This window comes from Hippopotamus amphibius, chromosome 14 (genome assembly GCF_030028045.1).
Source record: "Hippopotamus amphibius kiboko isolate mHipAmp2 chromosome 14, mHipAmp2.hap2, whole genome shotgun sequence".
In the NCBI taxonomy this organism is placed as follows: domain Eukaryota; kingdom Metazoa; phylum Chordata; class Mammalia; order Artiodactyla; family Hippopotamidae; genus Hippopotamus; species Hippopotamus amphibius.
Window position 1 is genome coordinate 11,189,536 of NC_080199.1, and position 17,526 is coordinate 11,207,061.

Here is a 17,526-nt window from a genome sequence, read left to right on the forward strand (position 1 = left end):
AGTAAATGCTAAACTGAATCTGAATTATTTTAGTTCTAGAGTTATAAATTGTTAACCTGGCTTAAATTTAAAGACTAAATATGGTAATTCTCTGGCAGTCCAGCAGTTAGGACTCAGCGCTTTCACTGCAGTAACCCGGGTTCAATCCCTGGTCAGGGAACTAAGATTCTGCAAGCCATGCAGTGCAGCCAAAAACAAAAACAACTGAGTAGTTGTCTTTCAGAACACCTGAATTGCACTCATTCAATGAATATAATTTTTGTCCATATAAAGACTGACTCCTTCTTCCAAAAAGCCATATTTTAAAAAGTAGCATGTATTCTGGTTTCTCTTCAGATCGTATAAATCTTTCGCCTTTTAAAAAGTAGCATAGAGTTAGTTTATCACAAACTTACGTTAATAACACAGGCATCTTTTGCATGGCCTTTATCTGTAATGTAACAGCCAATAGGAAACCCAGGATTACAGAACCTCTGACCATCTTCAACATCATAACACCATGTTACAGGCATATTATCCACAATCCTATGGAGAGAAATAAAAGTCAAGTTAGAAACCACCAAACATGACTAAGAATTACTTCCCAAATTTGTGTCATCACTTTGTAAAATCTAAATGCCTAAAAATCCCTTAAGGTGTCAAAACTACAATCAAAGAATTTTGATAAAATGTGGTATTTTTAAAGTCACAGTATTGTGCCAATATCTGACACACTGTAGTGGGGAAAAAAATCTTTATAGAAAGGGAGTAAATTATTTATTGTGATCATTAATTTGACAATATCATTATCTAGACATCTAAGTATAATTTACCTTCAGGAGAACACTCAAAAGCTCTAGGTGCAAAGCAATACATTTAGGTCCCTGGGAACCGTTCATGGAACAGTATAGAAACAAATGTCTTTTATTACTCAGGTAATTCAATAAAAAGGAGAAGAATATAACTGCAAGATATGGGGAAATATTCAACTTAAGCGCCAGGTGGAAAAGTGAAAATTATAGCAGTATCTATTAAAACGGTGTATATCTAACTTATGTTTAAAAGAAATGCTGTTATAAAGTTAGAGAAATAAATCTTTCGAGTTCTATACTGAAAATAAACTTCTTTTAAAAAAAGGATAAAAGTAAAGAATAAAATTCTGTAGCACTGTATAACTATATTGAAGTCCGAGTATGGGGTCCCCCATACCCAGAACACACCACAGGATACAAATTTAAAAAATTACTGAAAATATACTAGCTGTATTATAGTCAGAAGACAACACTCCAGGGCATGTTTTATTTGTTAATTAATGTATGCCTTAGGAAGTAAAATTATAATTGTATATTCACCCAAGGTGTACGTTAATGACCTAATAAAACATGTATTGTCACACTTAAATGCTATTTAATAGTACCCAATGTACTAAATTTTAGAATCACCTACACTATTAAGCTGCTTATTATTATAACCAGCAGGCTAGTAGTTTCCATGAAAAGACTAAAATATTAGAAGCATGAAAACCATGTTATATAATATAAATAATTCAGATTTTCTGGAGGCCTCAAGAATCAATTGTTTTAATTTTTTAGATAGACAATGAAGTTCAATCAATGAATATATACCAGCAATATATTAATTATAATATCTCTAAGCTATTATATCAGAGAAAGTACTATATAAAATTATTGCGTTAGTTACAAAATGAGAAATAAAGGGGCAATTTAGGTTTTTTTTAAAGGTGAACATCCTAAATATATCATTTATATAATGCCTTGACATAACCTTTTCTTGGTTGGAAACAAACAAAAAAACCCAACAAACCCTTGGAAATAAATGTAAGAAATTTTAAAGAATATAATTTTTAATTACTGCCTTGCTAAGTTGGGAAGAAGTAGTTATTGAAATTCGTAACACCAAAAATATTAAAAAATTCTACTTTCAATCTGATACAGTGAAAAAGTATAAGAAGAGGACGCAAAAGGTTAAAGGCCAAATGACTAGCCCTAATTTTTTACCGTTAAGGACTGCCTTCCAATATTTCCCTCTACCCTCATGGGTTCCATCTGAAACACTTCTATCAGTCAAGCTTCGTTTATTAATAACTCATTTTCCCAATAAATTGATTTCTAGAGTTTCTGATCAGAATGGAATAACCCATGTTGCCACAATACACTGGGGAAAAAAAAAAAAAAGCAGCCAAAAGTAAAAGCAAATTGGCATTTAGGTTATTCTACATAGTTTCAACATAATTTACACTAAAAATAACTGGAGTTTTGAATTTTTGAAAATAGCACATCATTCCCTTTTTCCAGCCTACTGGGATCCAAGATTGGTACTCACTAGACTGAAATAGCTTCAAAGACTTCTCTCTTTCCAATAAGCCAGAGTCTGGTGGTTTTATGATACAAAAAAAAATATTACAGTACTTTGATAACTAGTTAAATAAATTATACTTTTATAAATAAAATGTCACAAAGACTTCAAAATTAGGCAAAAAGTATAATCACAACCACGCAGAGTACAGGGAATTCAAGTGTCTGTTGCTGGTATCAAAACATTAGACAGTCTCAAGAATCAAGAATTAGCCTAGGTTATTGACAGACTAAGCCAAAAACATCCTCAAATTATGTTCTGAAGTCCCAAATAAGAATTAAAGGTATTCATCAATTTGGATATGAAAATTAACTACTGTTAATTAACTGACTGTTCTCTATAATGAGAGGTTTGGCGGGGGCAGGGCGTGAAGGGGAAGCTGAGACGAAGCGAGAGAGTAGCACAGACATATATATACTACCAACTGTAAAATAGATAGCCAGTGGGAAGTTGTTGTATAACAAAGGGAGTTCAAATCGAGGATGGAAGATGCCTTAGAGGACTGGGATGGGGGGGGGGGGGGGGGGACTCGAGGGAGGGTGGGGGGGAGTCAAGAGAGGGAGGGAATATGGGGATATGTGTATAAAAACAGATGACTGAACTTGGTGTACCCCCCCAAAAATAATAAATAAATAAAATTTTTAAAAAAATGAGTTGGTGCACTAACTAACAATCTGTCATTTTAATCATTCAAAAGGTAGTATGGTTAAAGTGTAATGGGGGAAGCATTACAGTTCATTTATGCAACAGAATGCTATACAATTACAAAAAGAATGAGGTAGATATAGATCTACAGATGTGCTTTACATGGAAAAATGCCCATATTTTCTTAAAACGATCAATTTGCAGAATAATGTGTATAATATTTGAGTCGTTATTTTAAAAGGTACACAATCTTTTATATACCTACGAATGCATAGAAATCTAGAAACATACATGAGAAATAATAGTGCTATCTCTGGGGAGCAGGATTAAAGAAGCTGAGGGCAGTAGAAAACTCTTTATTTAATATTTTCCTTCACTGCTTATGTTTTTTTTGCCCCAAGTCACGTATGTACTGGTTTGTAATTTAGAAAACAATGATGCTCTCTCCAAAACATCTTAGTGCGAAGGTTAATAAGATGTGCTACTTTCACAATATTCCATAAAGGAACACTATACTTTTAAAAGATTTTTCATATTTCTGAAGGTTCATGCTATTTTACTTCTGTCAACTCTGCTAACTATGCTTAAAATCAAATTCTGAAGTGTCAAGGACAGAAATATACTCAACTAATGGTTCACATAAATTCATCAATATGAATCAATAATTTCCAAATTTGTAATGAACTGATTTAAGGACTAAAGCCCATTGCCTAGAATTATCAGACTGTATATCTGTGATAGGTGAGATTTTTTGTTAATGGATTCAGATTTGAAATCATAAGCTTTTCAACTACAAAAATCACTATTCTCCAACATTTTTCCAATTTATTTCTTTAGGTAGAATAGTTTGTTTACAACTGATAAACCTATCACAAACTGTTTAGTAAATTCTACTATCAAATGCTTTCTAACTTTGTAAATTATTTTAAATTATTTATTCTTATTATTAAGCATCTTGGGATCAAAATAGTACCTATGTTAACTGCATCATAAATAACTTAAAAATATTTCTAAGTACTTTATTGTCAGGAAGCTACTGAAGAAGAGCTACTTCTATTATCTTTAGGAGCAAGACTCTAAACAGTATTCTAAGAACGGAGGATAGAAGGGAGAGCTAAAAATCACCCATAGGCCGTAAGAGTCATTCTTTCATTCAGCCAACAAATGACCAGCTGTCAGAGTAAATGGAGGCAGTAGGGGCGAAAATGAGCCTTAAGGCTCATAAGGACTGAGCCTTAAATATGACTCTGAAGGCTGGAAAGACAATTTGAAGCAAAGAGAAAAACACCAAGGGAAATGCTTCAATTACTTATGAATAAGAAATGTATCCCAAGTTACATTAACTCAGCAATTAGGTACTATTCTCACAGTAGCTTAGAGGAAAAAAGCTCTTGGCTTACCAGAAACCAAAGAAATGAGGAGATGGAGGAGTTTTTCAAGTTCTTGTTTGTACTGAGGGTCAGATGAGAAAGAAGCTGACAGAAGTGTACCAGGCACGTTTCCTTCTTTCTAAAAGAGCTCTGCTATGGGAAACTCATTTCTAGGTGGTTCAGGTGTATTTCATCCAGGTCTGGTCAGAATGAATCCCCCTAATCACAGACTTGTTCATGAATAAGCATGTGACCCAGGGACGTCCTTCCGCAGGACTTTTTTGTTCTATGTGTGTGGAGGGGAGGAACCAAGGAGGCAAGGGGCAATGAGAGGTTCCAACCATCCTGAGCCACAGGATCTGGTCATGTGCAAACTGAGATCAATGGTTCTAACCTCCCTGAGCGAAGGCAAACAGGTCAACATGAGATAGTGACAAGATAAACACTCAAGAGGATGTCTATGAAGATAGTCTTCCTGTTCACCACCACCAGCATCTTATGCTTTTGGAAGAGGCAAAACATTTGTAAACCATGACCACCAGAGAATATAGGCATTTGTTGGCAAAATTATCTAGAAGAATAACAATTGGTTATACTTGAAAAGTTGGGTTTTCGAGACCCCTTTTTAATACTATTTGAATACTGTATAATAAGTAAATACTACTTGGGAAGCAAAAAAAAAAAGTTTTAATTGCTTTTTGATTGTGATACAAACTGGTTAAAAACATTGTTAATATTATAGCATGTTTATAAAATAAAAAAGATTACACAAAATACAAGTTTGTTTTTTTTTTAATTTTTTTTAAAGTATTTTTTTTGAAGTAGATGCTATTTCTCAAATATCAAGTGAAAGCTAAATTTTGTTTTCCTATGGTCTTTTTCATTGCCCACAAGTATAAAATAACAGTATTTTTCTAGAAGATTGATCCAGGTCCTTTCCTCAAAGCATAAATAATGCTCCTTTTAACCAGGTATAAATAAAGTGCTCTAGGAAACAGATCTATGTACCTAAACAAGTACGAGATATTACAATAATCTAAGCGCAGAAAACGATGATACTTTAAGCTGTCAACCTTAGTAATCCTCTGGCAAATAAAAGTCACCACTTCATATTATTAATAACAAAATTAGGAAACAAATTTATTTGCTATATTTTACAGAGTCAATGAAGTAATTTACACATTCAACGAAACAGAGGTTTCTTCTTGAAAAGGAAAAAGCCCCAAATCCCAAATCTCCATGTCTTACCAGTGATGTTGATAATTCAGTAACATGCTTTTTTTCAAGAATTCTAACTTTTGTTTGTCTTCAGCTTTCTCTGTATGGTATGTTTTTGTACAAACAAGCTGACACGTCTCTTCCTTATTAAACATAAACTGTATTAAAATAAAGTGGAAAGCAAATTAAGAAAAAATATCCAGGTCCTTTACACCTATGACAGAGTAAAAGCACTGGTCTCATTAAATCACTGAAGTGCATTAATATTGATAATACACATATAAAAATTCCACACAGCTCAATCATATTTAAATTTCAACCTTATTCTGTCTCTCTAAAAACTTAAGTCATCAATTTTTCTTTTGGTAAGTAACAGTTTTTATTTTTGATAATTTCAACCTACCCATCTTTTAAATATAAATGAGTCCCGGAAGGGGGGGAAAATCCACAGGTAGAACGAAATAAATAACATCAGTATTTCCACAGTAATGTCCCCTGATGATGTTTTGGAATTTACGGATTTGAAGTCTTTCTAGCAATAAACAGCTAAGTTTTATGTCTATATATTCACTCAGTGGCTATTTGTTAAGTGCCTCCTATGCACTAGGTGATGGAGGTTCAGCAGTGAATAACACAGACTGTGATGACACAAGAAAAAGTGAAATCTGGACATCTAGAATCAGAATAAATGTGATTCTTTTTACTCACATTTGAAAAGATTGTCAATTTTCAGGATGAATAATAAAGTTGAAACAAAAATTGAAAATTTTTTAAACCAAAGTTTAAAAACTAAGGAGGACTTCCTAGGTGGCGCAGTGGTTAAGAATCTGCCTGCCAATGCAGGGGACACAGGTTTGAGCCCTGCTCTGTGAAGATTCCACATGGCACGGAGCAACTAAGCCTGTGCGCCACAACTATTGAGCCTGTGCTCTAGAGCCCATGAACCACAACTACTGACCCCGTGTGCTGCAAATATTAAAGCCGACACACCTAGAGCCCATGCTCCACAACAAGAGAAGCCACTGCAATGAGGAGCCCACACACCACAATGAAAAGCAGTCCCTGCTCACAGCAACTAGAGAAAGCCCGTGTGCAGCAGGGACCCAAAGCAGCCAATAAATAAACTAATTAAAACAAAAAACAAAAAAACCTAAGGAGTCCTCCAATTTTGGAGTCTAAGACTTATTTCATAAGCATAAAAACACACACAGTATATTATTCACAAAATATTATATAACGTAGGTTTACTTTACCAGGGCCGATTTATGTCTTAATTTTAAAAACCTATTTCCTGGTTTTCTTAAGGCCATAATTTATTAAACTAATAATATATACTTCATAATATAACTATATATAGTCCAATACACCTTTTAAGAAATTCAAACTTTATTACAGGGAGTAAAAAAACCCCAACTTGCATATGTTTCACTTCAAAGTAGTCCATTCTTCTATACATTTATTAAAATCCCTAAACCAGTTTTTGTGCATCAGCTGACAAACCAGTTTCAAGTGTAGCTCACTGCTGCCACCTGACTGCCAACAGTTTCATTCTCATGGTATTGCTACTTGTGTAAATATAGCAATATTTATGTAAGTATTTACCATTTTAAATCTTATATGAACCTTATAGGCTCCATTTTAAAGACTAGGAAATGAAAAATCAAAAGTATACATACTAAGGAATCAGAGTGATGTGTCAAACTTAAAGCAAGAGAGAGACATTATTTGCTACCAAAAGGAACAAATCTTACACTGCAATCCAATGCTCACTGGGTTTAGGCAAGTCAACTGTGAGTTCAACTGTGAAGGAAAACAGCAAACCTAAAGATGACACTTAATCATAATAATAAACACTTATTACCTCATGTAATCCTCCCAAGAGTCCTATGAATAAGTCTCCTTTGCTGACTCCTCCTCCATCTTCCTGACCCATTAACACCGACTGCACCAAGGCCCAGTCCTTGGAATTGTTCTCTTCACTATTTTTATTCACTCCCTTGGGGATTTCCATCAATTCTCAGCTATGAATACCAACTATACATTAATGATTCTCAAATATACGTACCTAGGCTGAACCCCTCTTCCAAACTCCAGACACGTATAGTCAACTGTTAACTCAACTTCCCTACTTGGATGCCTAACAAACACCTCACACCACAGCAAAACAAACTTCCCCATTCCCTCCAGGCCTGCTCTTCCCACAGACTTTCTCGTCTTAGAAAACAGAAACTCCACACCCCACATTCCATCCCTTAGCAAATTCTGTTGGCCCCACCTTCAAAATATAGCCAATTTCTGAGATTCTGACCACTTCGCAACCCCAACCCCCTACCCCAATGGTCTGAGTCACTATCAAGTCATGAATATTTTCATGATTGACTGTCAGAGCCTCCTATCCAGTCTCCTGGCCTCTCACTCTCCCACAGTCCATTCTCACCGCAGCAGGCCTGGTGATCTTGTTAAAATCTAAGCCCACCCCAAACCCTTCAATGCTAACCACCTTGCCCAGAACTTACAGATCAAAGTCTTTACGACGGCCTATGAATCACTACATGATTTGGTCCCATTACTCCTTAGCCCTCATTTCCTACTATTCTCTATCTTGCTCACCCGCTTGCGTTGCACCAATTCTTCTCTGTACCTTGCATACACCAGGAAAGCTACATCTCAGGACCTTTGCTCCTGCTGCTTCCTTCACCCAGAACATCTTCCCCACTCCCCAAGGTAGTCACATGGCTCACTCCCTCATTTGCTTCAAGTCTTTTGTTCAAATGTCACCCTCTCAGGTGAGACTTTCTCTGGCCTATTTAAAGTGGCAAATTCTCCAACCACCTTCCCTAATTTATCTTCAGTAGTTCTTTCATCAGCAACTGACACACTATGTATTTCAGTAATTCATTTTGTTTCCTTCTCCCCATCAGGATACAAGATCCACGAGGACAGAGATTTTTGTCTAGTTCACTGCTGTATCCCACACCTACCACAGTGCCAGGCACATGAAAGGCATTCAGAGGTTGTGTTAACTGAGTGAAGGAGTGAATATGAGTGGTTAGACTTGAGATTTTATGATCCTATGATAGGTGATTCCAGCTTCACATAATGTACACTATGTCTTACACTGTTTTTTTTCCTGACCTCAACAAAAGTCATAGATAAAAGATGGCAAAGTAGATTTGGGGCTTTGTTTTGCTGCTGGTTGTTACCACTGTTTTTACTGCAGATGGATAAGGCAAAATTCAGGACTTCCCTTGGTGACACAGTGGTTAAGAATCTGCCTGCCAATGCAGGGGACACAGGTTCAAGCCCTGGCCCAGGAAGATCCTACATGTCACAGAGCAACTAATCCTATGTGCCACAACTATTGAGCCTGTGCTCTAGAGCCCACAAGCCACAACTACTGAGCCCATGTGCTGCAACTACTGAAGCCCGTGCTCCACAAAGAAGAAAAGTCACCTCAATGAGAAGCCCAGGCATCGCAACGAAAAGCAGCCCCAGCTCACCACAACTAGTGGAAGCCCTCACACAGCAATGAAGACCCAATGCAGCCATAAATAAATAAATAAATAAATTTATAAAAATAAGGTAAAATTCTTTGAAAATAAAGGACAAAAAATCAATACTGAAATCAATACTCAAAAATATGTCAATACATTCATGGCTGGTTTGGGGGGGAAAATCTGATATCTTGGTCCCATGTTTCTATTAACCTATGCCTTGATCCTAAGAAATGCTTGCTCTGTCTCTCTAAGCTTGGGGCTTAAAGAATTTGTCTTAGCACAAATCTTTATCCCTAAAAAATTCTAGAAAACTCATGAAAATGTTAGGTGCACATTTTTTTTTTTAAGATTTCCTTATTTATTTATTGGCTGCATTGGGTCTTTGTTGCTGCACACGGGCTTTCACTAGTTGTGGCGAGCAGGGGCTACTCTTTGTTGTGGTGCACGGGTTTCTCATTGCTGTGGCTTCTCTTGTTGCGGAGCACAGCTCTAGGCTCTCGGCCTTCAGTAGTTGCGGCTTGTGGGCTCAGTAGTTGTGGCTCGCAGGCTCTAGAGCACAGGCTCAGTAGTTGTGGTGCATGGGCTTAGCTGCTCCAAGGCATGTGTAATCTCCCCGGCCCAGGGATCGAACCCATGTCCCCTGCACTGGCAGGTGGATTCTTAACCACTGAGCCACCAGGGAAGCCCTAGGTGCACATTCTTTCTCCATTTAAAAACACTCCTTCTGTTCTACTTCACCTCAACTCCTAGGACAAAATTAAATCTGAAAAGCACTAGGCGTAAAAGAAGGGCCTTTTGCATAAGCAAAGCATAATCTTTACATATAAATAAATGAACTCTGAGTAGAATACTATTAAAGAAGTAATTTGCCTTTAAAGTTTGCACCAAAGGGACAAAACTTCTCTATGGATTTGAATAGTTTGCTGTTTACTGCTACAGACTCCCGTTGTCCCTCAAGTTCACTGAAGGTGTTACTGATGCTCTTCCCGCCTTCCATCATTTCTTAAGGTCAAGGCATAAACAAACTGAAAGGTGGGGCTGAGAGACCAAACGAGTATTTTAAGGTAGTTATACAATTTAATAAATATGCCTGAAAATCACCCTCTGCTATAAAAACAATGCAGCAATTTCCAAAGTAATCTTTCAAAATAGGGAAATGTTACACAATTAATATTCTTGCCCTACTCAATACTACTCATGTCCACATATTTTGAGTTCCTTCTTTCCCAGTGACTTTCTCTCATTAGGCCTTCAAATCTTCTGTCTTTGAAAAATTAAAAAAAAAAAAAAAATTCTGGCATCTTTAGGGTAGAAATCTCAAATTAAAATATTTTAAGAGGACATAATTATGGTTGAAAACTATAAACTTATAGTGAATTAAAGTTATACAACTGTGTCTTCCCCCAGTGCTTCATAGTTTACATATAATCTTAGAGTAAAAGGGTTAATGGGACTAATCTAGGCTTGGGGATTTGCTAGACAGATGCTCGATGTAATAAGTGCCAAGGGAGATAGATAGTGGTGCTTAATGAGAAAGCACGGAAGGTGGCTAATCAAGGGGTCACAGCAGAGTCAGATGTGACCCCAACAGAGGGAGCTGTTAAGCTGGGGAATAAAACTTGGGGTCAAGTTACAGCCATTAAAATGAGTGAGCTCAAACAGACAGATGCCCAAGGCAGAGTGCTAAAGAAAAATGCACAGTGCAGAATAATATTTTAAAACATGAATACACGCATTTAATTCTATTTATATATGCTTGTAAGTACATGGAAAATTTCAGGAAAGATTAACAAAAAACTGTGATGTGGAATGGGGCAGGGCGGGGGGGGGGAGAGAAACTTACTTTTCATTTTACATTCTTTGTACCATTTAGTTTTGTATATGGTGATACATTATAATTACAAACTAGTTTAATTTTTCTAAAAGAGAGAGATCCATTATTCTTTGTGCAGCAGGAGAGCAGATATAAAATTAATAGGGGACTGTGAAATTTAAAAGGATAATAGGCTTAAAAGATAATAGATTTAAAAGGCAGAATAATTCTGGGTGATGACGAAGTACATATATTGAAGAGAATATCTTATATTGTGCTTAGATTGGTTTAACTGATGTTCTAAAAATATATCAAAGATATACCAAATATACTTTCATTGGTCAAAACGGAAAGGTTAGCTTCCCCGAAAGTAGTGCTATATTTGCTAATAGAGAAAATCTAGGGATACTGTTCCCAAAGAGGAGGGAGATGTGGAGCAGTGAGGGCAACTCTTCAAACCTGAAAGCTAGGTTCCAGGTCCCTCTGTAAGGGGAAGCAGGGGGTCTGAGCACTTTTAGGCCACCAATTTATCATTTATTGATACAATACTGACTGTAGGAAAAGTTCCTTAAGACAAACTTATTCATGACATATCGTGAGAAGGGGAGGGATCCTTCTAAACTGTGACTTTAAGAAATTATTCCTGGAGGCAAAAGAGAAAATGAATTCCTTCTTAGCTAAGTTATCACAGGCTTTTCTGTAAGAGGGGGAAGAAAAGAAAAAAGATGCAACTAAGTAACTTGTATATAACACTAAATACAAACCTTATATGGTGACGGTTCAATTCTTTCCCCAAATAATACCTGACCTAGATTTTCAGATGGGCGTTTTCCTTCTGATGCTTGGCAAAAATCAAACCTGCAGACAAGAATATTTAAGTTTTTAAGCATAAAAGGAAGCAATGAGATATCAAACCCCTAGCCAATCTAGAGTATAGTTTAGGTACTGATCACTCCAGCTGTTCTAGATGAATAAGAAATATATTCCTACTCCAAGTTCCATGTACCACATCTCCCCAAAACAAAAAACAAAACATCTGAAAATTATGCCTTAGGATGCTTTGATTTTTAAATAATACTTTTATTAAGATGTAAATTATAGAATTTAAAAAATTGACTATTTTTGTTCATTCCAATGATAAAATTATTTACGTCCTACTCTACAAGGGAATTTTGCATAACTTATCTTTTATTATCTTTCTAATCCAAATATTTACTTAACAACATTTCAAGAAGATGTGTCAAATTTACATGGGTTTCTGTCTCATCTCAATATCCTGGCCAACATGAAAAGCAAGACTAAACAGACCCTCTGAGAACATGGAATTGTGGAGAAGCCCTAATCAGTCAGCTCTAAGTTTCTTTCTGTGTTATAACTTCCTTGTATTACTAACCAAATTTTCACAAAGTTTTGTTTGAACATTACAGCCTAATTTCAGCCTTGCTATAGAATATTAAAGGGCAGTTCTGTGTACACCATGGCTGAGACCAGCACAGTGATGGCTACAGACTAGTCAGTTCCCTAAGAGGAAGATGAATCTTGGCTGATAAAAAACAGGGGCTGGGAAGTCCCCAAATGAAGATTCTCCGTCTACTGGATATAAAAGAGTCACTGAGTTTTCCCAAGAATATCCACGAGGATTTGAGAGAGATTTGTTTATTTAACAAAACAAAAACTAGAAAAAGTCTCCAATAGTTACATAAATTATAGTCCATTCATTCATGAAATTTGTATTATCTTCTTACACGTTTAGGCATATGGATTCTTATAGGATAGTCTTGAACTTTCTGTGTATGTTTTCTACAGTAAACATATTTTCTTTCACAACTTTTAGATACCAGAGCAATTTAGAAGCCAGCTAAAATTTAGGAACTATATTTTACACCTAATGTGGCATACAGTGCTCAAATGAACAAAGGATACTTATGCAGCATTTTTTATAATATCAAAAAATGGAAATAATGAAATGTTCATAAATAGAGAATTAGTGAAACAAATCATATACAGATTCTAAACCATTTCTACAAAGGGATAATAAACAGCTACTATAAAGACTGAGGTAGCTGTGTATTCAACATAGAAAAGATGTCCATATAGATTCAGTGAGAAAAACAAGGTGCAAATAAAATATATAAACTTACTTTTATTTAAAACAAAAATGTATAAATGTGGTTACATGCATTAGAATATGCAGAGAAAAAATGCAGGGGGCAGAACACAAAGCAATTATTTCTGGGAGTTGATTATGTGGGACAAAGGGATTTTGTTTAAAACTATGCGGGTTTTTTAATAATCAAAAGAATTAAACAAAATGGCTATTTGTCCAGTCAGGTAAAAAAGGAAATCCATTGTTTTAGTTGGTGCTTCTATTACACTGCAAAGCGACATCAAGAGATCGCATTTCACATTTTAACCCTACCTCAGAAATAAAGAATACACCTTTAAAAAAATGTTTTCAGGCCCTTTACATTTTTAAAATGCATATGAATTTATCCATAACTGTGGAGAAAGTAATGTTCTAAATGTACAAAATTCTGATGAATCATAAAATTTCATATAAAAACCAAGCTGAAAAACTTACGCTGTATATTCATAAGGAAGAACAGATTCCACTGAGTCAAGCCTGTTCACAAATAGTTCTATTTCAGCCTGAAAATAAGGAAAGAATCAGAACATAAACAACTGGAGACCAAAACTTAGGTCATGCCTAGAATTAAAAAGGAATTTGACTTTTGAAATGTGAAATTTTATGATATCCAACTCACTTTAAAGAATTCTTTTATAAATCCATTCACTGAGTAGATTTATATGCATTTAAATTACAACAAAATAACTTTCAGTTGCAAACATCTCCAATATTTTCTAAATGCTTTTTAAGTTCTGAAAATTTCTAAAAAATTGAATACGATATTTAAAATAAATCATTCATCACATCAATATACGTTGTTTTTAAAAATTTTGTTTTCAAATTCAATATTTCATTCTGCAGCACAAAGATAAATTTTATTTTTAAACAATTAAAAAAAAACATTCTCACAGCATTCAGGAAATTCTGTCAGCAAGAAGGAAAAGAGAAATGGGTGCATCCAAGAAATATTCTGAAAATAAATTTGATAGGACTTCATGGGTTTTATGTGAGAGTAAAGATAAGACATGACTTAAGTTTAAAGATGAGAGATGCTTTAATTTTCTGATTTCGACAAGTAACAAAAGGGACATTGGAAAAGGAGTAAGTCTGGAGAAAGATCATGAGTTTGTCTTTAGACATGTTTTGTTTGAAGTGCCTTTGAGATATCTAAGTGTAGAAAGATAAACAGTCATGGCATTTAGAAAAAAAAATCTGGAGATACAAATTTCAGATACATCTGCAATTAAACTGAATGCAAGACACCACTAAACTCTGGCTAAAAATTTTCAAAAGCTATAATACCTGTGGCTCTTTGAAATGTGAAGTGGTTACAGCCTTTTGGAAAGCAAAATACATATATTCTTCCATCCAACAATACTGCTTATGAGAACTTATCTCCTAGAAATAAAATCATCCCTGCACAAGAGATCATGTGTAAGAATGTATACTGCAGACTTGTTCATTAAAAAACAAGAAACATATTGTAATGTGCCTGTTGGTAGTAAATTGGCTATTAAAATAAACACCATGGGACCATTAAAAAAAAGAAAGAAAGAAAGAAATGCTGCCAGGTAGGTAACAAAAGAAGTACAATCTCATGCTCTTAAGCAGACAGGAGACGGACAATGACAACATGGTTTAACTGTGGAGAACGGCTTTGATCAATCTGAGAAGCTAAACTACAAAGATAGTAACAGAAGAAATTCATAAAGACCAAATCAAGTTCAACAGCAGGGGAGAGGGAGAAAAGCTTATCAACTTCCTAGGAAATATGGGCCAATTTAAAGCCACACCTTCCTGCTGAAGCTCCCAGAATTTCTCCAAGGTATATCTGAAGTTCCAAAGGACACCAAGAAACCACTCTCCCAATAGGGGCTCACTGCTATTCAACACAGAATTCTTTAGCTGAAAATGTCAGTAAGTAATTTGTGCCCTGAAGTACTTCTGGTGCTAACCAAAAATAATTAAATAGGAGCTGTTAACCTGTATTTTATAGGGTTAGATCACTATGGCTGCCTCTGGACTCTGATCTGAGGCTACCTGGAAGGGCATAAAGCCATACTTGCCATTTTGATCTCATTTACTAATGCTGTCAGCAGTCCTCTGTACCTGTTAATACCCCAAAAGTGAGACAAGATGTTCACTGTACAAAAACTAATAATACACTGTCATTGGAAAAACAGCAAAACACAGTGGACAAGAGTTGACCTTTGGAGCCAGTTTGCCTGGGTTCACGTCCCAGCTCTACCATTTATACTTGGTCAAATTATTTAACATCTCAGTTTCCTCATGGATGCTTCAGTTTCTTTACCTACAAAATGGGGATAACAGTATTTACCTCACACAGGTATGAGGATTAAATGAGTTAACATTTATAAAGTATGTCAAACAGTGCCTAATACAAGAAGTGCTATGTATTTGTTAAATAAAGAAAACCAAATAAATGTAATGATATTCAGAATAGCAAATGCCTACACTACACTGCTCATCCACTAAGATGCTCATCCAGTAGTCATGATACACAGTGGAAGGCATTAGCCTCTGTACATAGTGCTGAAAACAGTAACACAGAAAACCCCTAAAACTGTACTCAAATAAAATGACAACTCAATGGCAACACTGTCTCAAACACAAAGTTTAACTATGTCTCCCTGTATAAAATAGTTAAGACTATATCACTGGTCATTTAGGCTAAGAAGATAATGGGACATGATATTTAAGCTTACAGAATGCTTGAGTAATTATCACAAGTATGTAACTGTTGTGAAGGCAAAATTCCCAGCTGATATCTTCCTCTGCCAAAATAATTTTCACTAATTATAAGGGGTCAACACTGCTGTGAAGATACACCAGAATCCAAGTGCTCTATTTAATATATCTTAATGAAGACTGAAAGTTCCTGAAAAGCTAATCCAGTTTACATCTTTAGATTACTTTCTAGGAAGGAATGTAGTTATTATATTCTACACAACTTTCTATGTTTTGAGTTTCAAAATCCATAGAGCCACATTTTCATCACATATGCTACAATTAAGCATATTCCTGGACTTTCCTGGTGGCGCAGTGGTTAAGAATCTGCCTGCCAGCACTCTTTACAATAGCCAGGACATGGAAGCAACCTAAATGCCCATCAACAAATGAATGGATACAGAAGATGTGGCATATATATACAATGGAATATTACTCAGCTATAAAAAGGGATGAGATGGAGCTATATGTAATGAGGTGGATAGAACTACAATCTGTCATACATAGTGAAGTAAGTCAGAAAGAGAAGGACAAATATTGTATGCTAACTCACATATATGGAATCTAAAAATGGTACTGATGAACTCAGTGACAAGAACAAGGAAGCAGATACAGAGAATGGACTGGAGAACTCGAGGTATGGGAGGGGGCGTGGGGTGAAGGGGAAACTGAGAAGAAGCGAGAGAGTAGCACGGACATATATATACTACCAACTGTAAAATAGTCAGTGGGAAGTTGTTGTATAACAAAGGGAGTCCAACTCGAGGATGGAAGATGCCTTAGAGGACTGGGGCAGGGAGGGTGGGGGGGACTCGAGGGGGGGGGGGGCGTCAAGGAAGGGAGGGAATATGGGGATATGTGTATAAAAACAGTTGATTGAACCTGGTGTACCCCCAAAAAAATAAAATAAAATAATTAAGAAAAAAAAAAAAAAAAAAGAATCTGCCTGCCAATGCAGGGGACACGAGTTTGAGCCCTGTCCAGGAAGATCCCACATGCCGAGGAGCAACTAAGCCCATGCACCACAACTACTGAGCCCACATGCCACAACTACTGAAGCCTACTCGCCTAGAGCCCATGCTCTGCAACAAGAGAAGCCACCGCAATGAGAAGCTCATGCACCACAGCAAAGAGCAGCTGCCGCACAACTAGAGAATGCCCGTGAGCAGCAAGGAAGACCCACCACAGCCAAAAATAAATAAATAAATAAATTTTTTAAAAAATAGCATATTCCCTACTCTCGACTTGTTCAGTATAAAGTGGTTAAGAACACAGACTCTCAAGATGGCAGTGTGGGAAGACGCGGAGATCGTGTCTCCCCACAAACAGAACAGTTGCCGGAGGCCAGCGGGGGACCTGAGGCCCAAGCAGACTGCAGGAACCCCGGAGCAACCGGGCAGGACCTGGGGGAAGTCAGGAGGGTGGGAAAGGGGAAGCCCAACGGAACCGGCGCCCCTAGGGGGTGGCTGGGGGAGGGGGGGAGGTTCCCGCCTGGAGGGATCTTTGGGGGCTGGGGAGATCGGGGAAACTGCAACTGGGTTTCTTCTGCCCAGGAGGCCTGCTGAGCTCTCTGGCTTGGGGGCCTGCTAGACTCCCCAGCGGAGCCCTCCACCCTGCAAGGCCCCCTCTGGGCTGCCTGGGTCCTGGGGGTGTGGGAGGGAGGGAGGAGGGGCGAGGAGGTGGAGAGGCAGACAGGTGGGGGTGGGGGCTTTGAGACTGGGGGACGGGGAGGTGAGGGGATGGGGAGGAGAG

General features: G+C 36.8%; 1 protein-coding gene across 1 annotated transcript in view; it reads right to left on the reverse strand.

The window, feature by feature from the left end:
- The window catches only part of TM9SF2 (transmembrane 9 superfamily member 2), a 67,560-nt gene that overhangs the window by 30,508 nt on the left and 19,526 nt on the right, over window positions 1–17,526 (reverse strand). The window contains exons 2-5 of the mRNA XM_057707561.1: window positions 13,480–13,547; window positions 11,663–11,756; window positions 5,619–5,746; window positions 396–525 (exon numbers count right to left, since the gene is read on the reverse strand). Coding sequence (XP_057563544.1) covers window positions 396–525; window positions 5,619–5,746; window positions 11,663–11,756; window positions 13,480–13,547 — 420 coding nt within the window. The remainder of the gene's footprint in view (window positions 1–395; window positions 526–5,618; window positions 5,747–11,662; window positions 11,757–13,479; window positions 13,548–17,526) is intronic.